This window comes from Neomonachus schauinslandi, chromosome 6 (assembly GCF_002201575.2).
Source record: "Neomonachus schauinslandi chromosome 6, ASM220157v2, whole genome shotgun sequence".
Classification (NCBI taxonomy): Eukaryota; Metazoa; Chordata; class Mammalia; order Carnivora; family Phocidae; genus Neomonachus; species Neomonachus schauinslandi.
In genome coordinates, this window is record NC_058408.1 from 1,175,995 (window position 1) to 1,203,164 (window position 27,170).

Genomic DNA, 27,170 nt, shown 5'->3' on the forward strand with positions numbered 1-27,170 from the left:
GATTTGATCTGCAGGCTTCTGCAGCTCTGCCTCCTGCCGGGGCTCCTAAGGCTGAAGGGACAGCCCCATTATACCCCCACATCCGAACAGCTGCTGCATCTGTAGAGGTCATTTCCAGAATGGCCTTACATCTCGGTGTCCCCAGTGGCCTGCACCGAGTCCCATTCTCACTGCCTCTTTCTAGGAGCAGCTGGTGGACCGCGGGCCGGTGTGGTTCCCTGCTAGGGCAGGACTCTGGGCCAGGCTGCCCGGTTTCCAAGGCTGGCGGCACCACTGCCTAGCTGTGTGGTCTCAGGGAAGTTGTTAACATCTCTGTACTTTGAGTTCGCCCATCTGTGAAACGAGGATACTAGAACTACCTGTCTCGGGTGGTGGTTGTGCAGATGAAGTACGCTAATGGACACAGAGTGCTTCCAAGGAGCCCAGGGCCCAGAAGACTCTGTAACGTAAGCTGCTATTACTCCCAGGGCACCTTGCGCACCGTCCACACTGGAGTCTCCAAACCTTCTCTCGCTCTCTGCCTTCCTCAGCCGATGGTTCCCCAGAGACACACAGCCCACTTGGCTGGTCTCTGAGGCCCGATCTGAATGGCCTTGGCCCATCTGAAACCAGTCTCCCTCCAGGACGTCTGTCCAGTCCGACACTGGTACTCACGCCCCAGGGGGAGCTTTTCCTGCTGAGCCCCACACACTCAGCACGCCCGCCTTGCCCTCCAGCTATTTGCACACTCCTGCCCCTCCTTCCACACGTGTGTGCCCCTCCCCCACCTCCTCTTCACCAATCCCCGCTCCTCGGTCAGACCCAGCTCCCCAGGACCCCTAGGCTGGTGATGATGCCAAGACCATGGTGGGGGGTGAGGGAGGAGCTGGGGCAGTAAAGAACCTAGAGGGGAAAGGCAGGCTCCAAGGGACAGACCCCCCCAACTCTTTCCTGGCCCACCGCTCCCCTCCATCATCTCCACCCCCCTGAACCTCAGGGCTCTGGGTTGCCATGTTTATCAGGTACACCCCCATGTCCAGGTAGAAGCAACGTTGGTGTTCCTGGGGCTCCTGGCACACTCACTGCAGGCTCAGAGAGGTTAAAGAGCTTTCTGGAGTTTCCACAGCTGGGGCACACCCCACTCTCTCCTGCTCCACCCCTGCTCACAGGGCACCTTATCTGGCTTCCCCTGCACAGTGCCTAATACACAAACCGACCTCAATAAATGCTCCTGAAGGGGGACATAAGCTCCACCGGGACACGTACTGGCCGCAGGGACAGGCCAGGGTGGGCTGAAGCCCTGGAGGTCTGCGTCTCATCAGCCTGTCCCACATCCCCCCCTCGGGTCCCTTCTAGGACCTCCGGCCTCCCGTGGGCTCTGGCGCAGGAAGGAGCTGCCCCTCTCCCCCCACCCCCCCACCTCCCACCGCCCCTTCCACCTCCTACATACACTCCCTCCTCCCTCCGTTTGCCCACAGCTCATCAGGCCTCTGCTCAGGGTGGGAAGACAGCAAAGTGTGGACGGAGGAGAACAGCCTGGACGCAAGCCCCGCGTGGCACAGCCATCCGAATTCTGGCTACCACCTCCTTCCAGCCTCGGTTTCCTGGCCTAGTGGGGAAGGGGGGGCAATTGCTGCCTTTGCCTACCTAGCAATGTGTAGGAGTCTATAAAGATGAAATAGTATGTGATAAAATATGCAGCTGAACACACTGGAAGGTCGTAAAATGTTACACAAATGTAAGGGGTTCCGAGCTGGCCGTAACATGGGCATTAAACCGCGGCCTCGCCAAGACGTTCACCATAAAACCTCCAGAGCCGTGGGGAGGGGCCGGGGCTCCTGAGATTTCTGCCACTTCTGTGAGTGACCTCCTCCTCTTCATCACATGTTCTGCATTGATCATATATTCCTTCTGTAATCAGAAAAAAAAAGTTATATAAAAGGAATACTTGTGAAATAAAGTATCTGAACTCCTGGTCTTATACCATGTCAATGGTGAAGGTTCTAGCCAGCGGTGGAAAAGAGGTTTATGGGCAGCACGGAGAGTGGAGGTTCTCCCGCCTGCTTTCATGGGCTCTTCTGCCCTGAGAGACCTGAAGCTGGGAGCTGGGAGCTGGAAGGAGGGACCTCAGGGCAGACGATGCAGGCTGTCTGGGTCTGAGGACACGGGCCCCAGCGAGAGGCTCCTTGGCCTCATGCAGACAGAAACCAAACTGGAGCCTCGAGGAAAAGCCAGCAGAGTTCAGCAAGGACACAGAGAGTAGATAGGAAGAGAGACTCGGAAAGGAGAGGAGAGTGAGCCTCATCTTTGCCTGGGGCCTGGGGTTTTTACTGAGGATGGTGGTCTGGGGCACATGTCTTCTCAGTAACCCAGGAACAAAGACCCGTGGTCCTCCATCAGTCACTGATACCCTGGAGCCTGGGTCTTGATGCATCAGCGGTCTTGGAAAACGTGATGAGCCCGCCCCTTCCCTCCTCCATTATCTGTTGCAAGTTATCTCTGGAAGACTGCAGAGAAGTCACTACCTCCTTGCCCCTCACAGGGAGAACTATACTATCTGTGCTAGAAGGCTGGTGGAAGGCGGGGTGGAGGTCCTAGCAAGAAGAGAAGCAGGAAAAGAAGTGGTTTTTCATGGGGTCCCTTTAGTTTCCCTGTCTCAAAGGACTTCTAGCCCTATATCCAGCAGGCTCTTCTTTCCCACCTAGAGACTCAAGGCTCAGCACGACATCCCAAAGCGACAAGTATCCTGAGCTTCCCACCCTCTTGGGTGCCACCCCCATGTCCAGCTGCCCCCGGGGCCCTTCCCCCTGGAAGTTTCACGGGCCCTTTCAATGCAACAGGCCTGTGGTGGGCACAGCTCAGTGCCCACCCTTCTTCCCGGCTAACAGACTCAGTTTCTCTGGGGAGCAGAGCAGATCCCGGTTGGGGGAGGGGACCTCCAGAGCCCCAGGTCCAGTCAGAGCAGCCGCTTCTCCTTCCGAGATGTAGGTGTAGCCATGGCCACTGAGCCGTCTCTTTCCCCTGAGAGGAGATTGTCTAGGCAGCTGCTAGGAATGAGTTCCCACCAGATAAAAAGAGATCTTTACCAGGAGAAGACCTCCCGCTCCCACCCCTTCCTCCTGTGGCTCCCACAGCTGGGATGTAGCTCAGTGGCTGAGGCCATCATCTTGTGACCAGAGTCGTGAGGGCAGCAAAGTGGACAGGCGGAGGGGATGGGCTCCTTGACGATACTGATGAGCGGCTTTCAGATGCTCCCAGAGTGCTTTGTCATGGGGGAAACAAAACCTCTTGTTTAAACCACTGCTCCCCGGGGCGCCTGGGTGGCTCGGATGGTCGTTAAGCTTGTGCCTTCAGCTCAGTCATGATCTCAGGGTCTTGGGATCAAGTCCTGCATGGGGCGGGGGGGGGGGGGGGGGGGGGGGGGCTCCCTGCTCCGCGGGGAGTCTGCGTCTCTCCCTCTGCCTCTGCTCCTCCCCTGCCACCCCTCCCCCACCCCCACTCCTGCTCTCTCTGTCAAAGAAATAAAGATTGTATTTATTTTTTTGGCAGAGAGAGAGCACACAAGCAGGGGGAGCGGGAGAAGCAGACTCCCCGCGGAGCAGGGAGCCTGATGTGGGACTTGATCCCAGGACACTGGGATCATGACCTGAGCTGAAGGCAGACTCTTAACCACCTGAGCCCCCCAGGCGCCCCAATAAATAAAATCTTTAAAGAAGTAAATAAACGACTACTTCTTCACTACTTCCTTTACCCCCCCCCCCCATCTGGAAGTGGCACTTCTGCCCACCACGCCATCCCAGATTCCCCCCTGCCTCCTATCTGTGGCTTAGCTCCCCTCCACTGTTTAACCTGGCCCCTGGCCCCCCACACTCGCACTGGAACTAACCAGCCCCCCTACCTCTGAGCTCCCTCCTCGACCCACATTCTAACTGCTCAAGTGATTTTTCTAAAATACCAATCTGGGGGCGCCTGGGTAGCTCAGTTGTTAAGCGTCTGCCTTCGGCTCAGGTCATGATCCCAGGGTCCTGGGATAGAGCCCCGCATCAGGCTCCCTGCTCAGCGGGAAGCCTGCTTCTCCCTCTCCCACTCCCCCTGCTTGTGTTCCTTCTCTCGCTGTGTCTCTGTCAAAGAAATAAATAAAATCTTTAAAAATAAATAAATAAATAAAATGAAATACTAATCTGCTTATGTTTCCTACTCAAGTATCCGGGAGCTACAGAACAATGTTCAAGATCCTGAGCATGGATTCAAGGCCATTGGTAACGTGGCACCCAAATACCTTCTGCTCTCATCTCCTGCCACTCCCCCAGACCCATTCTGTACTTGCAGCTACCCCAGAGTAATGGTGTACACACTCCCATCCCTCTGAATGTGAGTGGCTACTTATCCTCCAAAACCCATTTCAAATATCCCCTCCTCTGTGAAGCCCTCCTCACCCAAATAAACCTTCCTTCCTCTGGGAGCCCCCAGCCTGTTGTCTCACGCCTGTATTACATTCTTAGCCTATATTCTAATTATATATTTGCCAGTAGACTCAATTACTTTAGGGCGAGGATATACTCCAGAGTCCCCAGCACCTCCCAGCACAGTGTTTGACAGGAGTGATTAGTCAGTTTTTGGTGGAAAAGGCAGCAGTACAAAACACCTTCTGGTGCTTTATGTGCAGAAACCACAATCCCATCCTCCTCAGCCCTTCCTGTTCCATGTCCTGCTCACTCCCCATCCTGCCCAGCCTCCCCTCCCCCCCCATTGCCCATCCTACTGAGCCTCGCCTCCCCCGCAGTGGGCAGCCAAGGGAAGAACTCCACCTTCTCTCTGAGTCTGCTGCCCACCCCACCCCACCCCACCCCCGCAACTCTGGACTTGGATTTGGGGGAGGGACAGATCCATGAGGTTCTGGTCACCTTGGCCCTCAGTAAGAGAATTGGACCAGTGGTCAGAAGAATCTGGCTTCCATTTGGCAATATCAAACACATTTTCTCACATCTATGATATCCTCCAAAATCTAAGAAAGCAGATATCCAGATTTCATGTAAAATGTAAGCTCCACAAGAGCAGGGTCCCCGCCTATTGTCCTGCACTAAGCCCCCAGCCCCCATCCAGAGCCCCCATCTGGAGTGGGTGCACCATAAACGCTTATTGAATGGAAGTCAATCTCAGGATCATCTGTAGGTTCTAAGAGGGCAATAAGCTCTGCTCAGCAACTGAGGAGTGCTTGAGTGTGTGCATGCTTTTATTTCTTTCCACGCAGCCTCATTACACAGGCAGACTCTGAGACACTCACTTAATGAAACATTATGCTGCCATTAAAAATATTGTTTACAAAGAGTTTATAACATGCGAAATGTCTTCTGTTACAAAGCTAAAAGGGAAAAAAGGAATTAACAATAGACATGAGTCATATTTATCACACCATCTGAAAGCAAGCAAAGTTTCAAGCAAGGGGGGGCCCGGAAGACACAAAGACGCTAGCAGTGCCTGGTGCTTCCCCAGTCCTCATTCTCCTGTTCTCTATTTTCCAACTTGTGAAAAATATGCACACATTACTAATAAAGTGGGAAACATACCCCTTATTTTTCAAAAGAACATGGACGGAGCGGACAGCCCCCTCCCGCCTCACCCCATTGCCCTCGGGGCTGCGCCCGGTTAGACGGCGCCTGGGGACACGGTGGCCCTGGCCTTCCCCACCTCAAACCACAGGGTGCTCAGCAAGGGAGTGGCAACCAAGTAGCTCGGCCTGTTCCAGACTGGAAAGGGCGCCTCGAGGAGGGAGTGCGCCGCCCCCGCAGGTGGACAGCGCCTCTCTCCAGAGGCGGGGCCTGCCCTGGGGCGCTCAGAGGGCTAATCCTGTACCTCAGGAATTCCCAAAAAGGACTCGCTCTGGAATTTCCCAGACGGGCAGACAGACAGACAGACAGCCACCGCAGACAGCTCCCCCACTGAGCACAGATGTTCGCCTGGGGGTAGCGGTGCTGAGAGCCAACACAGACGCACCACTCAGCGGGGACAGGCCGTCCAAGGCGAGCGCCAGACAAGAGCCGCCCGGGCAGGCTGGGGCTGGGACGGGGAGGCCGGCGAGGGCTCCCCTGGATCGCGCGGTGCCTGCAGGCCTCCTCTTGGTCCAGCAGGCGTCGCCGCGGCTCTAGGGGCGGCGGGGCGAGCGAGGGCCGCGGTGGGACTGCCGCCGGGGCTACAGCCCCTATCGTTTGTTGTATCAATGGTGGCTTGTCTATCATGTCCCCTACTGGCCTGGGGGCTTCCCAAGGGCAGGAATTTTATCTTAGACTCACCCTAACCCCGGGTGCCCGTAACACCCGCACCTGAGGTGCCCCATCAAGTCTGACAAACGACCCCCGACGCACAAATACCGGATCGAAGAGTGATGGGACCAAAGCCTGAAGTGAGAATACTGGGGACAGCGCCAAGCCGGGGAAGGCCCCCCCACCTGGCTCGCCCCAGCCCTGCCCCAGCCCTAGACGCAGGCAGAGCGGGAACCGACGTGGCCCCGCCGGGCTGGGCTGAGCGCGCCCGGACCTGCCCGGCCGAGCGGAGCAGCCCAGGGACCCCACACGTTCCCGCCCCCAGCCCCCGCGGTCGAGAAACGCGGGATGTGCCCCAAACCGTCTCCTGCTGCGGGTAACCCAGGGCCGCCCTCTCTGAACAGCTACCACCAGCCGTCCCCTCCATAACCCTCTCCCGGTTTCTTTTCAGAGCAGTAAGTCCCGCAGAAGCTCGGCCCCTTCACTCCACAGGGATTTCACTCCCCCCACGAACACGTACGGACCCACTGCCACGTGCGCTAGGTGCCGGGCAGGCGCGGGCGATGGCGCCGCGGACTGACACCCTGAGCCCGGGGAGCTGCGATTCTCGGGACACCCGAGCGGGGATCGGGTGATCTCGCCAGAGGCACGTAGGAGGCCCACACCCAGGTGTCCTCTCAGGTGAGCAAAGCGCGCGTGAGGCGCCGCCCTGGGGCTGGTGGGCGGCTGGACTTCGGACCCGCGGGAGCTGCGGGCCTCACGTCTGCAACCGCCGAGCTGGGCGCGGCCGGGGGGGGGGGCGGGGGGGGCGGGGGGGGGGGCGGGGGGGGGGCCCGGGGCGTGCGCCGAGCCGGGCCGGACCCAGACACTCGGTTACGCTCCGGAGGTGTTTACAGTCCGCGGGGCGGGTCTCGCCTCCCGCCGCCTGCGGCCCTCGGAGGCCAGCGCTGGCCCTCCCCGCCCCAGGCTCCTCCCCCGAGGGACCTCTGCGCCCGACTGGCAGTGGCGTCGCGGCCGCGTGTAATTACAGGCGCTGTCGCCAGGCCCGGCCGTAAAAGAAGAGGATGAAACGGCCTGGGCTGCAGGGAGCGGGGCCCGAGGCGGCCGGGAGCCCCGCGTCTGCGGCTTCCCGCGATGCGCAGCGGCGGGGAAGGGCCGGCCAGGGAGGCGCACACACCCGCAGCTCCAGCCGCGCGCGCAGACAGCCGCTCTGTGACACGCAGAAACCACGAAACGCACGCAGGCACACGGCCTCGGGCCTCCCGCTCCAGACGCACACACGAGCCTCGGCAAACACCTGTCCTCGCTCGCGCCAACCCTGCTCCAGACGGCAGCAGATTCCGGCGGGGAGCAGGGTGGGGGACGCCAAGTCCAGCGGCTGTGAGCGCCTGGCGAGGGGGAGGGGCCCGCCGGCCCGGAGCCTCCGCGGCCGCGGTGCGAACCCCCGCCCCTCCCCACAGGCCCCGCTCGCCGGTGCACGTTTCCCCCGTCTAGACACGCCGTTCGCTAACATTAGCACACGAACGCCAGAGCTGCACGCGCTTCCGCACACGGGGCTTGGAAGCTACACACACATGCCTTCGCACTCGCGCGCCATCACACGTATTTACACATGTCAGATGCACATGTGGGGTTACAGTTTGCCACCCTTGGTGAATGCCGATTCTCACAGTCCGCATTCAAAGCCCCTTCGCATCGTACACACGTGCGTTCGCGCCCGCGCGCGCACACACAAACACGTCCTCAGCGCCCTTTGGCGCACGAGAAACGAGAGAGAGAGAACGCCCTCGGACCAGGAGCCCGAGTGTCCCTCCCTCGCGCTGTTAATGATGGGCAGAGGCGCCCTTAGCCCCAGCCGCACACGTTACACACTTGATCACACAGGGTCGCACTTTATTCCCGGCATCTAGGCGATGACACAATCTCCCGAACAAAGACAACATTGACAAACCCAACAAAAACAAACAGCCGCGTGTGTGGGGAGGGGCAGCCGAGCGGAGTCCGGGAAAGGCGGGTGGGAGGAGAGTGAGAACGCGGGCGCCCGAGCCTGGGTGTGCTAGGCTCGGGAAAGGTGCGGGCCCTGTCGACGACTTTGCACCCCGCCAGACCCGCGCGCGGCGCCGCACAGCCGGGTCCCGCACCGCGCGTTCGCAGACCTGCACGTGCAGCTCGTTCCCTTCTCCCGCACGCCACTGAGCCGGAGGACACAGACCCAGCGCCCCGCACAGGCCCACGGGGCCGCATGCAGACCCACAAGCGAGCGAACTCGCGGTGCAGAGCACCTTCGTCCCCGCAGACGCTTAGATCCCGCTCCGCTCCCCTGCCCTCCCCTCTTCCACCTCCCAGCCCCCAAGCCCCGGGGCCGCCGCGCTCCGGGCGGGGCGGGGCGGGGCGGGGCGGGTGGTGGGCGGTGCTGGCCCAAAAGGCGGAGTCGCCCGGCGGAGGGGCCAGAGCTGTTCGCGGGGCCGAGTGCGCCGCTGAGACAGTCCGCGGGAACCAGGACCCCGAGGAGCCCCCCTCGTCCTCGCCCGGCCTGGCCAGGCCCTGCGCTATGGAGTTCCTCTGGGCCCCGCTCTTGGGTCTGTGCTGCAGTCTGGCCACTGCTGACCGCCACACCGTCTTCTGGAACAGTTCAAACCCCAAGTAAGCCCCGAGTTTCCGGCCGGCAGCCTGGGCGCCCGGTTGGCACTGCCCACCCCCTAACCCCTCCTGCCCGGGTAACTGTGCCTGCCAGCCCCTGACCTGAGTCTTGGGGCGGTGACCAGAGGCGGGAGGGATTCCGTAGACTTTTTCCCCCTCACTTCTCTCCCATAACTGGGAGTACCCCACCCCTGGGCAGGAACCTGTCCGTGACTGCTTGCACAGGGTTCTTTCTGCCCTTCCTTTCCGTCTCTCTGGTACCTCTGTTACTCTGAAGTGAGGGACCCTTGCTGAACAGTTCTGCCGGCCAGGGCTCTTGTTCTAGGCCCTTCCACCACAAAAGCTTCTGTGTGTCACTTGGACATGTGCCCACCCGGACAGGTACCTGATGTGACATCAGGCGTAAGCAGAATGCTCCTTGTAATCCTGGGAGGACCCCTCAGGAGGGACCTGGCCTTCTGGCTTTAAGCGTCTGCATTCTGTGTTTGAGATGAGCCTGGAAAGCTTCCCTCCACACACAAGGGATCTTCCGAGGTGGCACGAGTGGGGCACATGCTGTGTGTAGGTAGGCTGAGGGAGTGACCTGTTTAGGAGATTTGGGGGGGGGGGGAGGGGGGGCATGGGAAAGGTTCAGAAGGAGTGGGAAGGGTTAAAAGGGTGACAAAGGGCTCTGGGCAGGAAGGAGTTAATTTCTCCTGGGCAGGTTTAGGGCTGGGAGGCAAATGGTACTGGGAGGAAGAAGCCCGGTTGGACCCTTTGTTCTTGCCCTTGAGTTTTTGAAGTTATGGGAACAATATTTGTGGGAAAATGGGGGAGGGGGGTAGGGTGGAGTAGGGAGAGGAGGTCTGGGCAGCTTGGGGTCAGGAAAAACACTTCACTCAGCTTGGCCACCCGCAGCCCTAGCACGCCAGCCCCCCACGCCCCTTGAGAAATGTGTTGTGCCAGCTTCCTCTGACCCTGTGGCAACATTGCCTGGTGGGGGGTCTGTGGGCTGGGGCTTGTGGGTCGGGGAGGGAACAGCCAGCTGCCAACGCAGGAGGCCAGTGCCCTTTTGCCCATTGGCCACAGGGGCAGCCCGGTCAGCCCCCTCCACCTCACTGCTTGCTTCCTGTTCTTTACCTCCTTGATCCAATCTTGTCCTAGTGGGAGAGAGCGAAGTCCCTGTTTATGCCCATGCCAGGTGTTGGCTGGAGGAGGAGGAGGGGCAGGAAGCCATGAGTAGGGAGGGGGGAACCTGGCCTTTTCCGTTCCCAAGCTCCCAGATTTCCTCTCTTTCAGGAAGGAGCCTCTTCCTTGCCCCCCCTCTCCGCCTTCCCTGACGCCGCTGCTGCCCCCCTTTCCCAGACGGGGAGCCAGGGTCAGAGGAGCCTAGTGGAACAGATTGTACTGGGGGGGGGAGTAATGGGTGCCCCCACCAAGCACAGCTTCTGCCCTGTCCATCTGGCCACACGTGCGCGCGCGCGCGCGCGCACACACACACACTCCACCATCCCAGGATTGAAGAGAAGCCAGCCAGAGTGCAATGCACAGGCAGCCGAGCTGGCCCGCTTGCAAGCACAGATGAGGTGGCGATGAGCTGGGCGGGGGTGAGGCTGGCCTGGGTGACTCAGGGTAGTGGGCATCGGCGGGATCTCCAGGTTCCAGGCGGGGGGGGGGGGGGCAGCTTGGGGAGAAGGGCGGGGCTGCCGTGAGCTGGGCGCTAGCCTGCCGGGTGCTGGAGGGGCACGTAACCCACCCACTCAGACCTGCCAGCTCCTTAGGCCTGGGGGACCGAGCCCGGGGCAAGTCCTGGCATTGGGGTCTGGGGGGCCACGCACATTGGACAAGGTAAACGTTCACAGGTTCTCATGAATGCTGGGGCGGGTGGCAGAGGTGGATGAGGAATGAGTCAGTGCCCGTCACGGGAATGGGGGAAAGACGCCAGGCCGAGAGCTGAAATACCTGTTTGAAATGGCTTCTATGTTTATCTCTCCAGAGAGGAATTTTAAAAGCCTCTCCCTCGCTCGCGCGCTCCTCCTCCCCTCCCCCTCCTCCGCCCCAACTCCCTCTTCCACCCCCCCCCCGGGGGAGGAGCCGGGGGTAGCCAGGGCCGAGAGCTGGCAGGCTGCCCCCAGGCCGGGCCGCGGTGGTGGTTGGGGGGGGGATTGTCCCGCGGACGGGGCAGGGGGTGCCCACCCCAGGGGCCTCGCGTCCGAACTCCTGCCCTCCCCCCACCTGTGCCGGAGCTTCGGTTGGCAGCCAGCACTGCTGAGCCTGGCTGGCAGCGTCGGGGAATTTAGAGTCGCTGACCAGCTCGGAGGGGGCGGGAGTGGGGGGGGTGGGAGGCAGCTCCCCCGCCAGGACCCCACCCCGCCCCCCGCTGGAGCCAGGTGTCTGGGGCCGCCGGGCTGGAGCCCGAGGGGCCTGCGGGAGGGAGCTGGCTGCCCCTGGGATCGCGGGTGGGAGAGGAGGCCTCCCACCGAGAACTCCAGCAGCTCTGGAGCTCCTTCCTCGGAGGTGAAGTGTGGCTTTGGAGGTAAAGGGACTGGGAGGTTTGGGGTGCTTTGGGAGAAGGGGACAAGGAGGCCTGAGCCTAAACTGGAGGAGCTAGAAGGGGGATTTACTGCGGGCCTGGTGTGCTGGGGGCGGGAGTGAATGCACTCAGGGGCTCAGGGGAAAGGCCAGGAGTGAGGGACCCCAAGCCGTAGGTGTGCTGGGGGCTAAGAGCAGGTAAGCGCAGCTAGGAGAGCAGGGCTTCCTAGACCCCCATTGCAGTATGCCCGCAGGCTGGGAGGGTCTCAGATTGAGGGCTAGCAACGTTTAAAGGAGTAACTGGGAGAACAGATTTGGGGAAATGCTCCCGGGAGAAGAGCAGGGTGAGTGACCTAAGGACACAGTCAGTAGCCCGTCCATGGGTAAATGTCTGCGGCTTATGCAAAGTGCTTTGGTACCTGAAGGATACTAAAGTGGGCACTGTTTAGAGGATGAACTAGAGGGAGTGATGGGCGCAGGCGTGTGTGAAGATGGTGTAAAGACACCGAAGAGGTCAAGATCAGTAAATATTGGGAGCTGAGATTCTTGAAGAATCTTTGTGGGGGTCCAGTGTGAAATGCGGGGGGCCAGGACACATTTGGAAGCTTGCAGCCCTAGCCGGGCTTCCCGGTGATGGCCTGCTTCCTCCCGCCCTGCACACGCAGGTTCCGGAACGAGGACTACACGGTGCACGTGCAGCTGAACGACTACCTGGACATCCTGTGTCCGCATTACGAGGATGACACCGTGGCCGACGCCGCCAGGGAGCGGTACACCCTGTACCTGGTGGAGCGCGAGGAGTACCAGCGGTGCCAGCCCCAGTCCGAGGACCAGGCTCGCTGGCGGTGCACCCAGCCCAGCGCCAGGCACGGCCCCGAGAAGCTGTCGGAGAAATTCCAGCGCTTCACGCCCTTCACCCTGGGCAAGGAGTTCAGGGAGGGGCACAGCTACTACTACATCTGTGAGTCCTCAGGGCTCGCACACGGGCCGCGGGGACCGGCCCGGAGCCGCACACGGCCCCTCCCATCCTGAATTGTTTTCATGCGTTCACATGACAAGCGTGGAGTGAGCTTCTGCTGTGTACGGGGCACTCTGCTTGGCACGACAGGCACAGAGATAAATAAAACTCCGTAGGGCCCCTATCCTCCAGGAAACTGGAAAGCGACGCACACGGGGGACTCACCATTAGCACAGCACGATATGAAGACACGGACACAGGGGCCTTGGGAGAATGACGTGGGTAACGGCCAGGCTCCGGAGGCTCAGAGACGGGCTCCTGGGGAAGATGACCCAAGAGCTTAGGACAGGCAGAGACGCTGGCCAGGCACAAGGGGACATGTGCAAAGGGAGCATGACATCTTCAGGGAACTCTATATGGTTCAGTCTGGCTGCAGTAGGAGGGACCCTGGAAGTGGGCAGAGGTGGACAGGGCACATCATGGGGGCCTCGGAAGTGCTAAGGAGTTTGGATTTTGTCCTAAGGGTAGTAGAGAAGCACTCGGGGCTGCAAGAGTTAGAAAATCTGCTGGTCAGTGGGGCCTAGGTAGGGGGAACATAGTGTGAAGGCCTCAGCCACCTTCGGGCTGGGAAGAGTGAAGGATGGACTGTGGCAAGAGGACAGGGTCTGTGTGCTTTTACCGCCACCTCCAAAGCCAAGGGTCACTGCAAAGAATGGGAGGTTGAGCGTGAGGCCGAAAGCGGGCAAACGACAAGGAAGGTGAGAATCACAGATGAGCAGGAAGAGAGGGGCTCAAGTGAGCAGGGCCTGAGAGAGGAGAGCCAGAGGGTTTGCACTTGTATTTTCTCCCAACAAAGGTTCCTCCCTTAACGCTCTGCGCGGGTTTGTCTTGCAGCCAAACCCATCCACCACCAGGAAGACCAGTGCTTGAGGTTGAAGGTGACTGTCGATGGCAAAATCAGTGAGTGTCAGGGCCCTGTGAGCCTCCTTCCTCCATCTGTTTGCGGGGCCTGGGCTAGTGACCTGGGATGGCAGGGAAGTTCCACCTGCCTGCCTCCCCAGGACAGTCCCTGATCGGCCACCGCCCTTGCCTTTCAGCTCACAGTCCTCAGGCCCATGCCAATCCACAGGAGAAGAGACTTCCGGCAGGTAGGTAGCCAGAGCAAATTGGGCCTGGGGTCTGCTTACAGAGGTTGGGTACAGAGGTGGCTTCTTTGCCAGGTGGGGGCAGGGGAAACCTCATGGAGCTGACGGCCAGTGCCAGCAATATAGGGCCACTCACCTTGGGGGCGCTTGCCCTCTCATCTTGCAGATGACCCAGAGGTACAAGTTCTCCATAGCATCGGTCACAGTGCTGCCCCCCGCCTCTTCCCACTTGCCTGGGCTGTGCTGCTCCTGCCATTCCTGCTGCTGCAGACCCCATGAAGGGCTGTGTGCCACATCCAGCCTAAGGACTGGACCGGGGCTGAGGAGGCGGGGCGGGGCATCCCTCACCTGTCCTGGGAACCATTCCCACCACATGCACAAGCTGCCATTCAGCAGCCTCAAAACGGGTCAGGATTAAGGGTTTCAACCCAAAGGAGGTCAGCAAGCCTGGCAGTGCCATCCCTTCCTCCACCCTGAGGGACAAAGAAGTGGGGACAGTCCTTTCCCCGCCATTCCTGCCCTTAAGCCAAAGAAACAAGCCGTGCAGACGTGGCTTCTTAAGGAGGGCACCGTGGGAGCCAAACTGGAAGGGGCCTGGGGTCATGCAGATGGACACTGAGCTTGGCAGAGATGCCCCTCCCGAGAGAGCCAGGATGCCTGGATGAACTGACCGACGGAAAAGCAGGAGACAGTTCCATGCTTGGGAGCCAGAGACCGGGAGAGGCGGCATGCTTGGGCTGACCCAGCATCTCTCCTGAGGCTTCCGGAAGACTTTGAAGCTGCCATGGAGAGGTTTGTAGCCAGGCACCACATCCTGTCCCATCTGGGGCAGCACTGCCCAGAGCGGTGCCTGCAGGGGGCTGTGCCACCCTGTGCCTGGAGTGTAGCTGCAAGGGCAGGACCCACGCCTACAGGATCTGTATATAAACTTGATGTGTGTCTGCTGATTTCTACAACTGGAGTTTTTCTATACAAAAAAATAAAGCGATGTGTTTCTTTATTTGGACATGCTTGTCTGCCCCCCCCACCCCCATCCCCCATCCTAATTTAGGACCACTGGGTCCCTGCCACGTGCTAGGCTCTGTGGGACACCAGGCAGCAACTGGGTTTAAATTTTCTTCCTTCCATCTGGAAAGAATACACGCCCCTCACTAGCACCACAGGGTGGGGTGCTTCCTCCTCTGAGCGCCGCACTGCGGTCTCGGGGGCTCCAGGCTGCACTCCACTCCCGCATCGCGGGGCTTTGGCAAACCGTCCGGTTGCTCCTGCTGTTGGGTGCATCGGGGAATACCAGCCGACGCACGGCAGGCCGCCTGGTCCCACAGACCCGGCAGCCGGGGCAGCCGGGGCGTGCGGGCTGTGGGCTGTACGAGGCCGCAGGGAGAGTCCCCAGCAGCAGGTCCTGTCGGTTGGACTAGGGCGTCAGTGACAGGTGCTCCAGCCGATTGGCCCAGTCACCCAAAGTTGGCAGTGTGGCTGAAGGCGGAGGGCGCCTGACAGACTGGTGATTCCCGGCAAGCCCACTTATTTAGGGGAGACACTGGGAAGAGGCTTCAACAAACCGGGGAAAAGGCTGGGCAGGTGAGGTTGCGATCGGGGCCTCCGGGGCGGGAAATGTCCAGCAATTAAGGTCGGCCACGACGGCTCATGGGCAAGAGACTTGAGGCTGGGGTCCGGGTGAGCCAAGGGGTAAGCAGAAAGGGAGGAGCGGCGGGTGCCCGGGGCCGGTCCGCGGAGCCCGGGCTTGGTACCCGCCAGGACCTGGAGAGGCCACATCGTACCAGGCCTCCCGCGCGCCCGGACCGGCAAGGGCGGGGCCTGGTGATCGGGGGGCGGGACCTGGTTCCGGCAGGACGCCCGCGTGGGCGGGGCTGCGGGTCCATTTCCGGCGGACGGCAGCTAGCGGAGGGGGCGGGGCTCCGGCGCGGGGGCGGGGCTCCGGCGGCGCGGGCTCTGGCCCAGCAAGTGGACGCCGGCGCTGCGCCCCGGATCCGTCGCAGGGGGAGATGGAGGCTGGTGGCGTGGCCGACTCGCTCCTCTCTGGAGCTTGCGTGCTCTTCACCCTCGCCATGTACTCCACCGGCCTGTGAGAGCGCGGCCGGGCTAGGCTGGGGCAGGACCTGGAAGTCAGGAAGGGAGAGAGAGGGAACAGAGACGTGGCCGCAGCTCCAGGCTGCATCCGAAACCTGGGTCAAAGTGGATTCGGGTCGAGGGATCCGGGGCACAAGGGCGAGGCTGGGCACTTGAGGGACAGGCCAGAGAGCTGAGGGCGGGGCCGGGACCTGCAGTTGTCCGGGGACGACCACAGGCATCAAGGATCTCGACTCCCCAGCAGCCCGGTTCTCCCTTCCCATCTCTCACCTCTGCTTTCGGGACCCGTTACAGCTCGGACCTCAGGCAAATGCGGATGACCCGGAGCGTGGACAGTGTCCAGTTCCTGCCCTTTCTTACCACGGACATCAAGTGAGAGGGACGACGTTTGCGGCGGGAAAGGTTGAGGGAGGTGGGGAGGTGGGAGGAGGAACGCTGAAGAGGCCCCTTGGGTCCCCTTCCCATCCTCATCCCCGTGGTGAACGACCCTCCTGTCCACCCTGCAGCAACCTGAGCTGGATGAGTTACGGGGCCTTGAAGGGTGACGGGACCCTAATCTTTGTCAACGCCACGGGTGCTGTGCTTCAGACCCTGTATATCTTGGTGTATCTGCACTACTGCCCTCGGAAGGTAGAGACCCTCCCTTGGACCCACATCTGCTGCTCACCCTGCCATGCTGGCAGAGTAAACACTGCTTCCTAGAAGATTATGATAGGCTGGGCATTGCCACTTTTTCCTGGAAGGCCCCTCCAGCCTTGCAGTCCTCCTTCCTCCGTGAAGCCAGCCTCTGAGACCCACACATTGGGCACCCCCTCCCATTTCTGGCAAGCTGGTAGTTCTGCCTAGCCTGATGGTGCCTTGCTGCTCAACAAGCTGAGAGGAATGGGCTTTTGTCTCTGATAGTTCCTTCAGAGTCAGCGCCAGTGCCTGAGAAATGAGTTGATTAGCTGTGCTTCCCCAATCCTACCAGCATTTAAGTTCCTACTGTGTGTACCAAGTTCACACCAAAAACAAAAGCAAAACGCTTCTCTCCTAGAAACCTCTAGTGTTGTGGGTGGATGGGACATGTGTTTGTCACTGGTGGGAAAGAGGCTGCAGCAACTGCTATACTGAGGCTTAGCCCAAGGTCAGCTCCCCCACTGGAGCAGGAGAGTCCGAGAGGGCTCCTGAAACATCTAGAAGTACGGCTGCTCTCTCCCCTGCAGCGTCCGGTGCTCCTTCAGACTGCAACCCTGCTGGGGGTCTTTCTCCTGGGTTTTGGCTACTTTTGGCTCCTGGTGCCCAACCTTGAGGCCCGGCTTCAGCAGCTGGGCCTCTTCTGCAGTGTCTTCACCATCAGCATGTACCTCTCACCACTGGCTGACTTGGTGAGTCGGGGGCTGTCCAGGGAAGTGGGGGAGATAAGACGGGTCAGGGTCCCATAGCCAGAGACTGTATGTAGCTTACACTCCAAAGGAAGATCCTGAAAGACAGGGCAGTAGAGGTAGGTGAGTGGGAGGCAAGAGGACAAGGCTGGGTAACAGAAGATCAGAGAGGATGTTTGACCTTTTTTCTGAGGACATTCTTAAACAAGTGGGAGCTCTGGGATGTGTCTGGGATAGGGGTCTTTCATCCTTTTTCTGTAGGCCAAGATCATTCAGACGAGATCAACCCGGCGTCTCTCCTTCCCACTCACCATTGCCACCCTCCTCACCTCTGCCTCCTGGACCCTGTATGGGTTTCGGCTAGGCGATCCCTACATCATGGTAAGCCCAACAGAGAGGGATGGCTGACAGGTGTGTAAGGTGGAAAATGAGCTCCTCTCCTCATAGCAGCCCCTGTGATTTCAGGTGCCCAACCTACCAGGGATCCTCACCAGCTTCATTCGCCTCTGGCTTTTCTGGAAGTACTCCCAGGAGCAAGACAGGAACTATCCACTCTTGCAAACCTGAGGCAGTTCACCTGACCACTGGGCACCTAATGCCAACCTGCTACCAAAGAGAGCTCCTTGCAGCTGTTTCTGCTGACCAGCTCCATGAGCACAGTGGGTTGTCGAAAAGAAAAAGATAACTCTGAGAATCGAGGGACCAAAGAAAGCGTTTTGCTTGGAAGATTGACTGGGACTTGGGAGATGAATCACTTATTTTTTATAGATTATATTTTTTAATTGTGGAGGTTGTGGTGAAATCCTTAGAATGTGCCTTAAAATAAATTGTTCCTTATCCCTGCCCATAAAAGCTTAGTCTCTATCTGGTGATTCTCAACCTGCCTGCTTGGTGAAGGGCAGAAGTGCACTGCCTGATCCACAGTTGTTCACGGGTTGGGGTAGGCTCAGAGGAGGTATTTGAAGGAACCACGAAGTCGGAAAGACCTAGGAAGGCCTTCAAAGAACAGAGCCTGGGTGTTACGAAGAACAGAAGTTAAGACTTCAAGAAGTCCTTCCTGAGAGGGTTAAAAGGACCAAGAAAGTGAAATGACATTTCCATCTCGAGAGACCTTGAGAAGGGGTCTTTGCCTCCTTTGGAGCAAAAAGGAGGAGGGACACAAGTAAGGATGCAAAGATAAAAGCGGAGATGACCTCAGGAAGGTGGCTCGCCCCCACCCCCACCCCCCGCTTCCCCACAGCCGGTACACAGAATCCCCAGTTCCCGCTCTCCATAAACAAAACAAAGTTAGAAAATAAGCTTCTCTTTAATGGGCGGCAGGAGGAAAGGCTGTCCGGTGGGAATGGGGTTGGGGTGTCAGAAGCGCATCCCCCTGCGGGCTAAGTCGGCTCGGGCCTCCTGGATCTGGCTCTGCAGCTCGCGGGCGGCGTCCTCACAGTCGTGGAAAGTGGCCACGCGATAGCCCACAGTGCCCAGGGCATAGCAGCCGGCGGACACCAGCAAGTAGGCCGGCAGTGGCCACAGCACCTCCCGGCATGACGAGGGCAGCTCCAGGCCCAGGGCTCCCGTGGTCAGAGCCGCCCAGGTGGAGCCCAGGAGCGCCAGTCCCCAAAGCCACTGCGCTAACTTCGTCATGGGCACTGCGGGGAGAGAAAGCAGAGCTCGCGGCCCCTTCCGCCCCGCTACCCCCCTCCATCGGAGACCAGTTCTCTGTCTCCCTCACCCACCCTCCGTATCACCTACCCTCAGGGCCGCTCCGGCGCCGCTCTCGCCCAGCTCGCCCGCCGCTTTCGGCCCTCAGCCTGCACTCACCCCCGCCGCCCTCTCCCCTGCCCGGCGCAGCTCCGACGTCAGCGTCCCGAAGATCTCTCGGCTCGCGCGGCTTTCTGGGAGTTGTAGTCCTCGCGGCGGCGTCGCGCTCTGCCTCGCGCGGCCTTCTGGGAGTTGTAGTCCCCGCGGTGGCTCCCGGGGGAGTGGCAGCCGCCGCCTGCGTCTAGGCTGCGTTCGCAGAGCCTCCGACGGCGGCCCGAGTGCCCGGGGGCTCCGGTGCAGCGCTGTCCGTGAGGACCCCGCTCTACGCTGGCTGGCGTCCTGCTGAGGACACCCTCAAACTTTGCGAGAAGATGGGAATGTAATCTGGGTCCCCCTAGACTTTATTCACGTATTCTTTCCTTCACTGCAACGTTGCCTGGTCACCGTCATAGCCTTCGGAGAAATGCAGCGGTGCAGACACTCGGCCCCAAAGCGGACGCCTTGACCGCTGACCGTGACGCCTCGAGATAGCTGTTAGAACAGAGGATGTCACCCTTTAATAAAGACCCGCAGCGGAGCAACAGTGCAGCTTGGAGCCCAAGGAAGAGGGGCTCTGGGAGGGGTCTTCAAGGAAAGAAAAGTGAGTTTAAGGTATTGAGAGAGGAGTTTTAGGCATGAATCCATGGTAGGTACGTGGAAAACCAAGTAAGGGAAGAGTCGGGCAATTACCAACATCGGGGAAAAGACTCACAAAGAAAGGGCGCGGACAAGAGCCTGCCTGGCAAGGGTCTCCCTGGACATCACTGCCGCTGATCAGCACGCAGCTGCGAGAGAGCACCCCCCAGGGGAACCGCGGGCCACTCCCCGTACAGGGGAAACAGGGCCCTTGCAGGAGGTGGGGAAGGATGTGTTTGACAGGTTCGAGCTAAGCGGGAGTGTAAGTGAAGGCATCAGCAAGCCTGGGCTGAGAAGTGGACTAGGGTCCACTTGGTAACTACAAAATTAAGATAATTAATTTTAGAGAATTATGCAATAGATAACTACTTAATTAAGATAAACATAGAGTGCTGCGTCCAGACGCCTCCACTTGAAGCTTTGCAGGAGGTTGGAAATGGAGGCTGCTTCTCTGTGTCAAAGTAACCTGCCTGGCTCAGACCTCTAGGCCAGAGTGGGATGTTCAGTTCTCACCGATTGATTTCAAATCGCAAAGTGAGTGCCTGCATGATTTTAGAGAAGGAAGTTTCTCAGTCTCATGTCTTTGATGTTAATTAACAAAAGCAGTTTTTACAGATTCACATAGTCTTAGTAAGGACATTACATAACTCAGCTGTGAAGACTATTTTCACAGCCCTAATAATGTAAGCACTGATACTGAGTTAAGTAAACATTGGGATGTATTTGAATTGAGTGGGTGAGGGAGGGGAGGCTATGAGGAGCCTCATGGATAAAGAGAACCATAGCCTCATCTTCCATGGCAGGTGGTCAATTATATCTAAAATGGAAGAAATGAGGGGCGCCTGGGTGGCTCAGTCCTTAAGCGTCTGCCTTCGGCTCAGGTCATGATCCCAGAGTCCTGGGATTGAGCCCTGCATCGGGATCCCTGCTCCACGGGGAGCCTGCTTCTCCCTCTCCTACTCCCCCTGCTTGTGTTCCCTCTCTCGCTGTCTCTCTCTCTGTCAAATAAATAAATACAATCTTAAATAAAAAAATAATAAAATGGAAGAAATGAAATAATAATATGAGCACATTACTAAGAAATATGAGGTGTACCAAGGAAGCAGCCAAGAATCCCAGGAGGGGCTTACAGAGCAGCACGTGCGGAGTTCGGAGAACTGGAACAGGGGACTGGTATTTTTCATTAAGTGCCTTTGTAAAACTAGTTGGCTTTTTAAACTATGTAAATTCCTTTGTTAAAGTAAAAAGACAAAAACATTTTTAAAAATTTGCTATATGAGGGGCGCCTGGGTGGCTCACTTGGTTGAGCGTCCAACTCTTGATGCCAGCTCAGGTCTTGATCTCAGGGTCATAAGTTCAAGCCCCCCATGTGGAGCCCACTTAAAAAAAATTGGGGAGGCGCCTGGGTGGCTCAGTCAGTTAAGCATCTGCCTTTGGCTCAGGTCATGATCCCAGGGTCCTGCGATCTGGCTCCCTGCTCAGCAGGGAGCCTGCTTCTTCTTCTCCCTCTGTCTGCAGCCCCCCTTACTTGTGCTCTCTGTCAAATAAATAAGTAAAATCTTAAAAAAAATTTTTTTTTTGCTATATGAACTTCGAAGCCCCACTCTACTCGCTTCCCCATTCCATCTAAAACCCTACTGGTTGCTCACCTGACTTCCAGACTTCTAGCACAGTTCAGTGGATGGATGTCAGCTTTGTAGATCCAGAAATTCTATTTGATCATCCACAGTAGACCTGGCCCTGAAAGATTACCACTCCCCGGAACAGTTTTTGGGGAAAGATAATGAGAAGGGGCTTGCCCCACAACACATAAAGATAGATAATAAATTATAGCATTATAATAATAATCAGCAGCCAAAGAATAAACATTCATTGAAGGGCTATGATGTGTCGTGCCCTATGGCACATTGTCGTGTTTAATTTTCACAGAATGCAGCAGTAGGTACTTTTCTATCGCCGTATATAAATGAGGCAGCTAGAACAGACAGATGGTGAATGGTAAGTAACTTGCCCAAGATCCTGCAGATAGTGAGTAGCAGAGCTATGCCATCCTTCTCGAGGCTTGGTGCTCAGTGATTTCACCCTCCTGGTTCCTGGTCCAGGAAGGGGCAGAGAGGGATCATCATGGCAACTGACATGCACTGATTGACTGACTGCCTTGCGCCAGGCACTTTGCTGAGCACTTTATGTGCCTGACCTCATTCAGTCTTCACAGCCACCATTTGAAGTGGGTACTATTATCTCCACTTGACAAATGAGAACACTGAGGCAAACCCCACATAATGTGACTTCTGAGCTTGCCAACTCTGCCATCCAGTATAGCACTTCTCTCCTTAGATCAGTGGAACAGAATAAAAAGTGAAGAAATAGATTTAAAAAATATACCAATTTAGCATATAATAGAGATGGCAACTCAAGTAAGTAAGGGAAGATGGATGATTTAAAAACCATTTGCAACTAGCTTACCATTTGCAAAAGTAAATTGTTATTACACCTTATTCCAAAATAAATTCCCAGTGCATTAAAAAAAAGCAAACAAACCATAATGTGAAAAGTGACCATAAATATGCCATAAGAAAATGTGGGTTCATATCTCTCTGTGTTCCACTCAGGCTTCGTGTCCTCCAAGGTTGCAGGGTTGGCCACCATCCTCCTCCTCTGAGCGCCCAGATGGTCTTGATAGACAGCACTAAGCATGATGATCTGCAGCGTTTTTCTTTTTCTTTTTTTTTTTAAGAAAGGTTTTTAAAATTTTTTTATTTTAAAGATTTTTATTTATTTATTTGACAGAGAGAGACACAGTGAAAGAGGGAACACAAGCAGAGGGAGTGGGAGAGGGAGAGGCAAGCTTCCCGCGGAGCGGGGAGTCCGATGTGGGGCTCGATCCCAGGACCCTGAGATCATGACCTGAGCCGAAGGCAGACGCTTAACGACTGAGCCACCCAGGTGCCCTTCTGCAGCGTTTTTCTTTCCCTGCGTGCCCTGCCCAGGGACATTGTGGCTCCAGGACCAAGCACAGTGAGAGAAATCCAGCAGGGCTTCTCTAAATGTAAAAATGAGGGACAGAGGGAAGGACAGGTTCATGTCTGATGGTCTCTAGCGAGACGGACCCAGCTCCCCTGGTTCCATGAACTAGAACTACTCCAGAGACTCCCACCGGCTGGACACAACGTCCTTGGCCTTGGATAGTGCTCAGCAAACCCAGCAGATTCTTATAGTCCAGCTCCTTTCTCTTCAGTCTTTTTGCAGACCATCCCTCTTTTGCTGCCACAGGATACACTACATGTGATTATAGCAGGGTATGAGAGGCAGTATGGCTCGGGAGATAAACGTTTGGGGGTTTAGGGGCGCCTGGGTGGCTAAGTTGGTTAAGCACCCGACGCGTGATCTCAGCTCAGGTCCTGATCTCAGGGTCATGAGTTCAAGCCCCAAGTTGGACTCCACGCTGGGCATGGAGCCTATTTAAAAAAAAATTAAAAAGTGTGGGGTTTTAGAGCCTGGCTGTCCTGAGGTTGGGTCCTTGCTCTTTCTTTTCCTTAGCTGTATGAATTTGGGCAAGTAACATAATGTTTCTGGGCCTCAGTTTCCCCGCCTAAATAGTGGAGCCAATAGCTGGTCCTCCCTCCTGGGGTTGCCCTGGAGATGAGAAGAGCTAATGTAGGTAGTATGCTTACAACAGTGTGCGGCATGTGGGAAGCATGCATTGGGAGTTAGTCCCTCTTATTGTTATGCTGTCATTCGTCACCTTTTAGGGCTGAGGACGCCCCACAGCACCTCCCCAGCCTTCCCACCATCTTCTGAAGTAAGTTACTTCTGGGGATGGCTCAGCTCATGTTTGTGGGGATTTTCGGCTTTTGCAAGCTTTGGTGTCAGAGAAAGACAAACTCCAAATCTGGAAGCCCTTATTCAACAGTGCACCAAGGATGAGGATGGGGGGATATGCAAAATGAGACACCACACAGAGGAGGAGGGTTGACTTCCAGGGGGAAGGCCTCACAGAGGCCCCGAAGCCCCAGCTGATACTGGAAAGATGAGTGAGAGTTGTTCAGGTTGGGGGGCGGCATGCATGGCCCAGGGAACCCTGAACAAAGCCCAGATGCGGGGAGTAATCCTCTGTGGCTGTCTCTTGGACAAAGACCGCTTCGTGGGGGAGTGGCAGGAGATGAGGCTGGAAAAGCAGACCAGGGCCAGGCTACTAGAAGCCCCTTGAAAGTATTTGTATTGTGGGGCAGGCTGTTGGTCCCTGAGGTCGGTGTCTTCACCCCTAGAAGAGCGGGTGGCCCCCATGTGTGCCTGAGTGTCCGGTGTAAGGGAGTCAAGTGTTCTGGGTGCCTACAGTGCCAAGATGATTACTGGGTCCTTGGGGGAGGCCCCACTTAGGTTGCATGGCCTCCATCCCTGTCCCGAGGGCCCCCACAGCTCCACAGAAGCAATAGGACAGACACACATGTAATTAACCAAAACACACCCCACATTATAGCCAGGCTGGAGGGGGACAGAGATCAGAGATGGCGCTGCTGCTCGGACGGAGGAGGGGCTGGCGGCGTCAGGGTTTCCCAGAGAAGGTGAGCCGGAGCAGAAGATGCTAGCCTGAGGGAGGAGGTCCCCAGGCACAGGCTGGGCTGCAGAGAGAAATACTTGGCTGATTCTGGGCATTCGGCAGTTTGGAATTGATGCAGGGTGGAAGGTGAGTTTCAGCAAAGAGTTCAAAATGGGACCACGGCGTGTTGCTCAAAGAATTTGGAGCATATTTAACAAATGTGTGTCGAGCCGTGTTCTAGTGGACAAACCAAACTCCCCGCTTTCAATGAAGCATTCCATGAAAACGGATAAATTTCCTGCTTCAGTGAAGGAAGTGGTGGGAGACAGACAAACAGATCAGTATTTAATGTATCAAGTAAGAGCGGCCCTGGGAGGGTAAGGGGCAGAGGGGTGACGGAGGCCTCCCTGGGAGAGGCGTCTGCATGGACACCTGGATGAAGGCGAGAACCGTGTCCAGGCACCGCTGAGCGGCGGCGGCGGCCAAGCTGGGAGGAGCGCACGAGGTGGGAGGAGGTGGGGCCCGAGGCCAGGCGGTAACCACGCTGCCTCAGCAGCATGGCCAGCACCAGTGGGTCTGAAGCTCAACTGCAGCCCTGCCTTCATTTATCAAATTGGTGGGTGGTTTTTTTTTTTTAACTTTTAAATAATCTCTACACCCAACATGGGGCTTGAACCCATAACCCCAAGATCAAGGGTCGCACACTCTACTGAGCCAGCCAGACTCCCCTTCATTAACATCTTGAGCAGCTTATTTTAAGCTCTCTTCCGTCTTACCTCATTTCATTTCACTAAAATGGGTGTATCAGTCAGGGTTCTCTAGAGAAACAGAACTCATGGGATGGACATATGTATGCAGGAAGAGATTTATTTTAAGGAATCGGCTCATGCAATTACAGTGGCTGGCAATCCCAAATCCACAGGGTCTCACTCTGTGAAAACTTGACTTCCAGGGCATCTGGGTGGCACAGTCGGTTGAGTCTCTGACTCTTGGTTTCGGCTCAGGCCGTGATCTCAGGGTCGTGGGGACGAGCCCCGCATTGGGCTCCGCGCTCAGTGCAGAGTCCGCTCCAGATTCTCTCTCTCCCTCTCCCTCTGCCCCTCCCCCTGCATGCATGCCCTCTCCCTCTCCCTCTCCCTCTCTCAAATACATAAATAAAATCTTAAAAAAAAAAAAAACAACCCACAAACACAAAACCCTTGACTTCCTCCTCCCTTGGTGGGGAGTGGTGGGCAGAGGGCCAGGCCACAGGGCGGGGGAACACAGATACCCCCAGGCACCCTGCAGGCTGGAGCCCCGGGGCAGCGCTGGGGTTGGGGGTCAAGTCTGAAGGCCAACGGCTGCTGTATTCCCTCCGGGTCTGGGGAGGTCAGTCTTTGGTTCAAGGTAAAAGTTGAAATCGAGAATATCTGTAAAGCACGGAGGACGCCGCCTGGCAAGGTGTGCATCCTCGTCGCTTCACGGGGACGCTTGTCCAACGCCCTGCAGGACGGCACCCATGCGCTCTGCTCAGCCCCTCCACCGCGGCATCTCCTTCTTTACCACAAGCTGAGGCAGGTGTTACTATCCACATTTTCCAGTCGGGGAACTGAAGGTGCAGAGAGCTCACTCAACTTGCCAAAGGACCTTCACCAGGTAAGGGTTCAAAGCCCAAACTAGAAGGAAGGTCAGCCTGAGTTCAAGCCCCAGGCCGTCCCACTGTCCCACGTCCTGTCTGGAACCTGGAACTCTCTGAGTCACAGAGGCTGGAAATGGGGGCTGGAGGCTGAGGGCAGGAAGTGGGGGAGGCTGGGGGTGTTATTCCCAGACACTCACACACCGGTGTACGTGCCCCTCAGTCCCAGAAATGCCCAGGAAGCAGCCGGAGGTCAGCCCACAGCAGCTCTTGGCCCAGAAGAGGGGTATGCGGGAGGTTGTTCTGTGCGTCCTGCACCCCCCCACCCCGGACAGTGCAGCTTCACCCTAAAATGGGCGGGCGACCCCCTGCTCTTCCAGCCTGAGGGAAGGGGAGTTCTCAGAGGAGAGTTCCTCACAGGCCCAGAGGCCATTTGGCTGAGGTCTGAGCTCCCAGGGCCTCACACCGAGCCCGGGATGCTCTCTGCACAGCATGCTGGTCACACCACTGCCCCTGACAGGACAGAGAGGAGGAACACACCATACAAGGGACTCAAAGCGCTGTTAGGGAATCTCCAAATATATACAAATGTAGAAACAACCGAACAATGAATCTGAGATGCCCATTATCACAGGGCTTTCTATTATAAGATAGGGCCTGCAGTTGCCCGTGAAGGAAAACTTCCTAAAAATCCTGTAATAATCTTGTTACTAACATGATTATATCATATTGTAATTTTGTGTTAAAAAGTGTTCATTTGGGGCGCCTGGGTGGCTCAGTTGTTAAGCGTCTGCCTTCGGCTCAGGTCATGGTCCTAGGGTCCTGGGATCGAGCCCTGCATTGGGCTCCCTGCTCTGCGGGAAGCCTGCTTCTCCCTCTCCCACTCCCCCTGCTTGTGTTGCCTCTCTCGCTGTCTCTCTCTCTGTCAAATAAATAAATAAAATCTTTAAAAAATAAAAAATAATAAAATAAAAAGTATTCATTTGTTAAATGCAAACACTTCAAACATGTTTCCATTTTTCTTCATCTTAAGGCTTATCTGGAGCCTCAACAGACACAAGGGACCTGTGTCCCAGGGGGCAGCTGTGAGCCCCTTGGGCCCAGGTGGAAGAGAGCTGGTTGGAGGGAAGGACGCCCAGCCCAAGCCCTCGGTTGCAAAGGCTAGGGAGAGGGGGCTGGGGAGAGGGGGCTGCGGGGAGGGGGCTGTGGGGAGGGGGTGGGGGAGGGGGCGGGGGGCAGGGGCCTCTGGAGCTTCCTGCCAGGCTTCGGCTGTCACTCCAGGTGATGCAGGGGCCTCCCTCTGGGGCCACCAGGGGCTTCCCTGTTTGTCTCTCTAGGAGCCCAAGCAAATAGCCTTTCCAGCACAAGGTCTGTGTGGCCAGGTTGCTCAAAGCCCCAGGGGGCTGGGGAGGTAGGGTTTGGGGCAGGATCTTGGCCCTGCCTCCTGAGGAATTTCCACTCTGCTGGGAGCGAGGCAAAGAAAGGTACCTGAAACAGAGCAATTAAGTGCCACCAACCGTGCCTGCACCAGGGTTCCGGCCATTGTTTGCTCAGGAGGCGGCTCAGTGACTGACCCTAAGTCAAGAAGGAGCGTGCACGGGGCAGGCCAGCCCTGAGGCCCCCCGAGGGGGCAGGGCCTC

At 57.4% G+C, this 27,170-nt stretch overlaps 3 protein-coding genes across 6 annotated transcripts; 2 read left to right on the forward strand and 1 right to left on the reverse strand.

Annotated features, from left to right (window-relative positions):
• Positions 1 to 8,677: 8,677 nt before the first annotated feature.
• EFNA1 (ephrin A1) lies at positions 8,678 to 14,487 on the forward strand. Of its 2 annotated transcripts, XM_021681998.1 has the most exons (5): positions 8,678 to 8,882; positions 12,056 to 12,351; positions 13,243 to 13,308; positions 13,446 to 13,496; positions 13,660 to 14,487. In XM_021681998.1, the coding sequence occupies exons 1-5, from the start codon at positions 8,791 to 8,793 to the stop codon at positions 13,770 to 13,772; spliced, it is 618 nt and encodes a 205-aa protein (XP_021537673.1). In that variant the 5' UTR covers positions 8,678 to 8,790; the 3' UTR covers positions 13,773 to 14,487. The 2 variants fall into 2 exon arrangements, with proteins under 2 accessions (XP_021537673.1, XP_044772181.1); XM_044916246.1 differs by lacking the exon at positions 13,243 to 13,308 and having other exon boundaries at positions 8,694 to 8,882.
• Positions 14,488 to 15,006: 519 nt separating this feature from the next.
• On the forward strand, positions 15,007 to 17,794 carry SLC50A1 (solute carrier family 50 member 1). 3 transcript variants are annotated; one of them, XM_021681997.2, is made up of 6 exons: positions 15,007 to 15,074; positions 15,879 to 15,956; positions 16,091 to 16,214; positions 16,790 to 16,951; positions 17,210 to 17,329; positions 17,414 to 17,794. In XM_021681997.2, the coding sequence occupies exons 2-6, from the start codon at positions 15,895 to 15,897 to the stop codon at positions 17,513 to 17,515; spliced, it is 570 nt and encodes a 189-aa protein (XP_021537672.1). In that variant the 5' UTR covers positions 15,007 to 15,074; positions 15,879 to 15,894; the 3' UTR covers positions 17,516 to 17,794. The 3 variants fall into 3 exon arrangements, with proteins under 3 accessions (XP_021537672.1, XP_021537670.1, XP_044772182.1); XM_021681995.2 differs by lacking the exon at positions 15,007 to 15,074 and adding an exon at positions 15,427 to 15,579; XM_044916247.1 differs by lacking the exons at positions 15,007 to 15,074; positions 16,790 to 16,951 and adding an exon at positions 15,427 to 15,579.
• Positions 17,795 to 18,235: 441 nt separating this feature from the next.
• On the reverse strand, positions 18,236 to 18,785 carry DPM3 (dolichyl-phosphate mannosyltransferase subunit 3, regulatory). The gene is made up of 2 exons (XM_021681994.1): positions 18,692 to 18,785; positions 18,236 to 18,588 (listed from the first exon to the last, which is right to left on the reverse strand). The coding sequence occupies exon 2, from the start codon at positions 18,581 to 18,583 to the stop codon at positions 18,305 to 18,307; it is 279 nt and encodes a 92-aa protein (XP_021537669.1). The 5' UTR covers positions 18,584 to 18,588; positions 18,692 to 18,785; the 3' UTR covers positions 18,236 to 18,304.
• Positions 18,786 to 27,170: the final 8,385 nt, after the last annotated feature.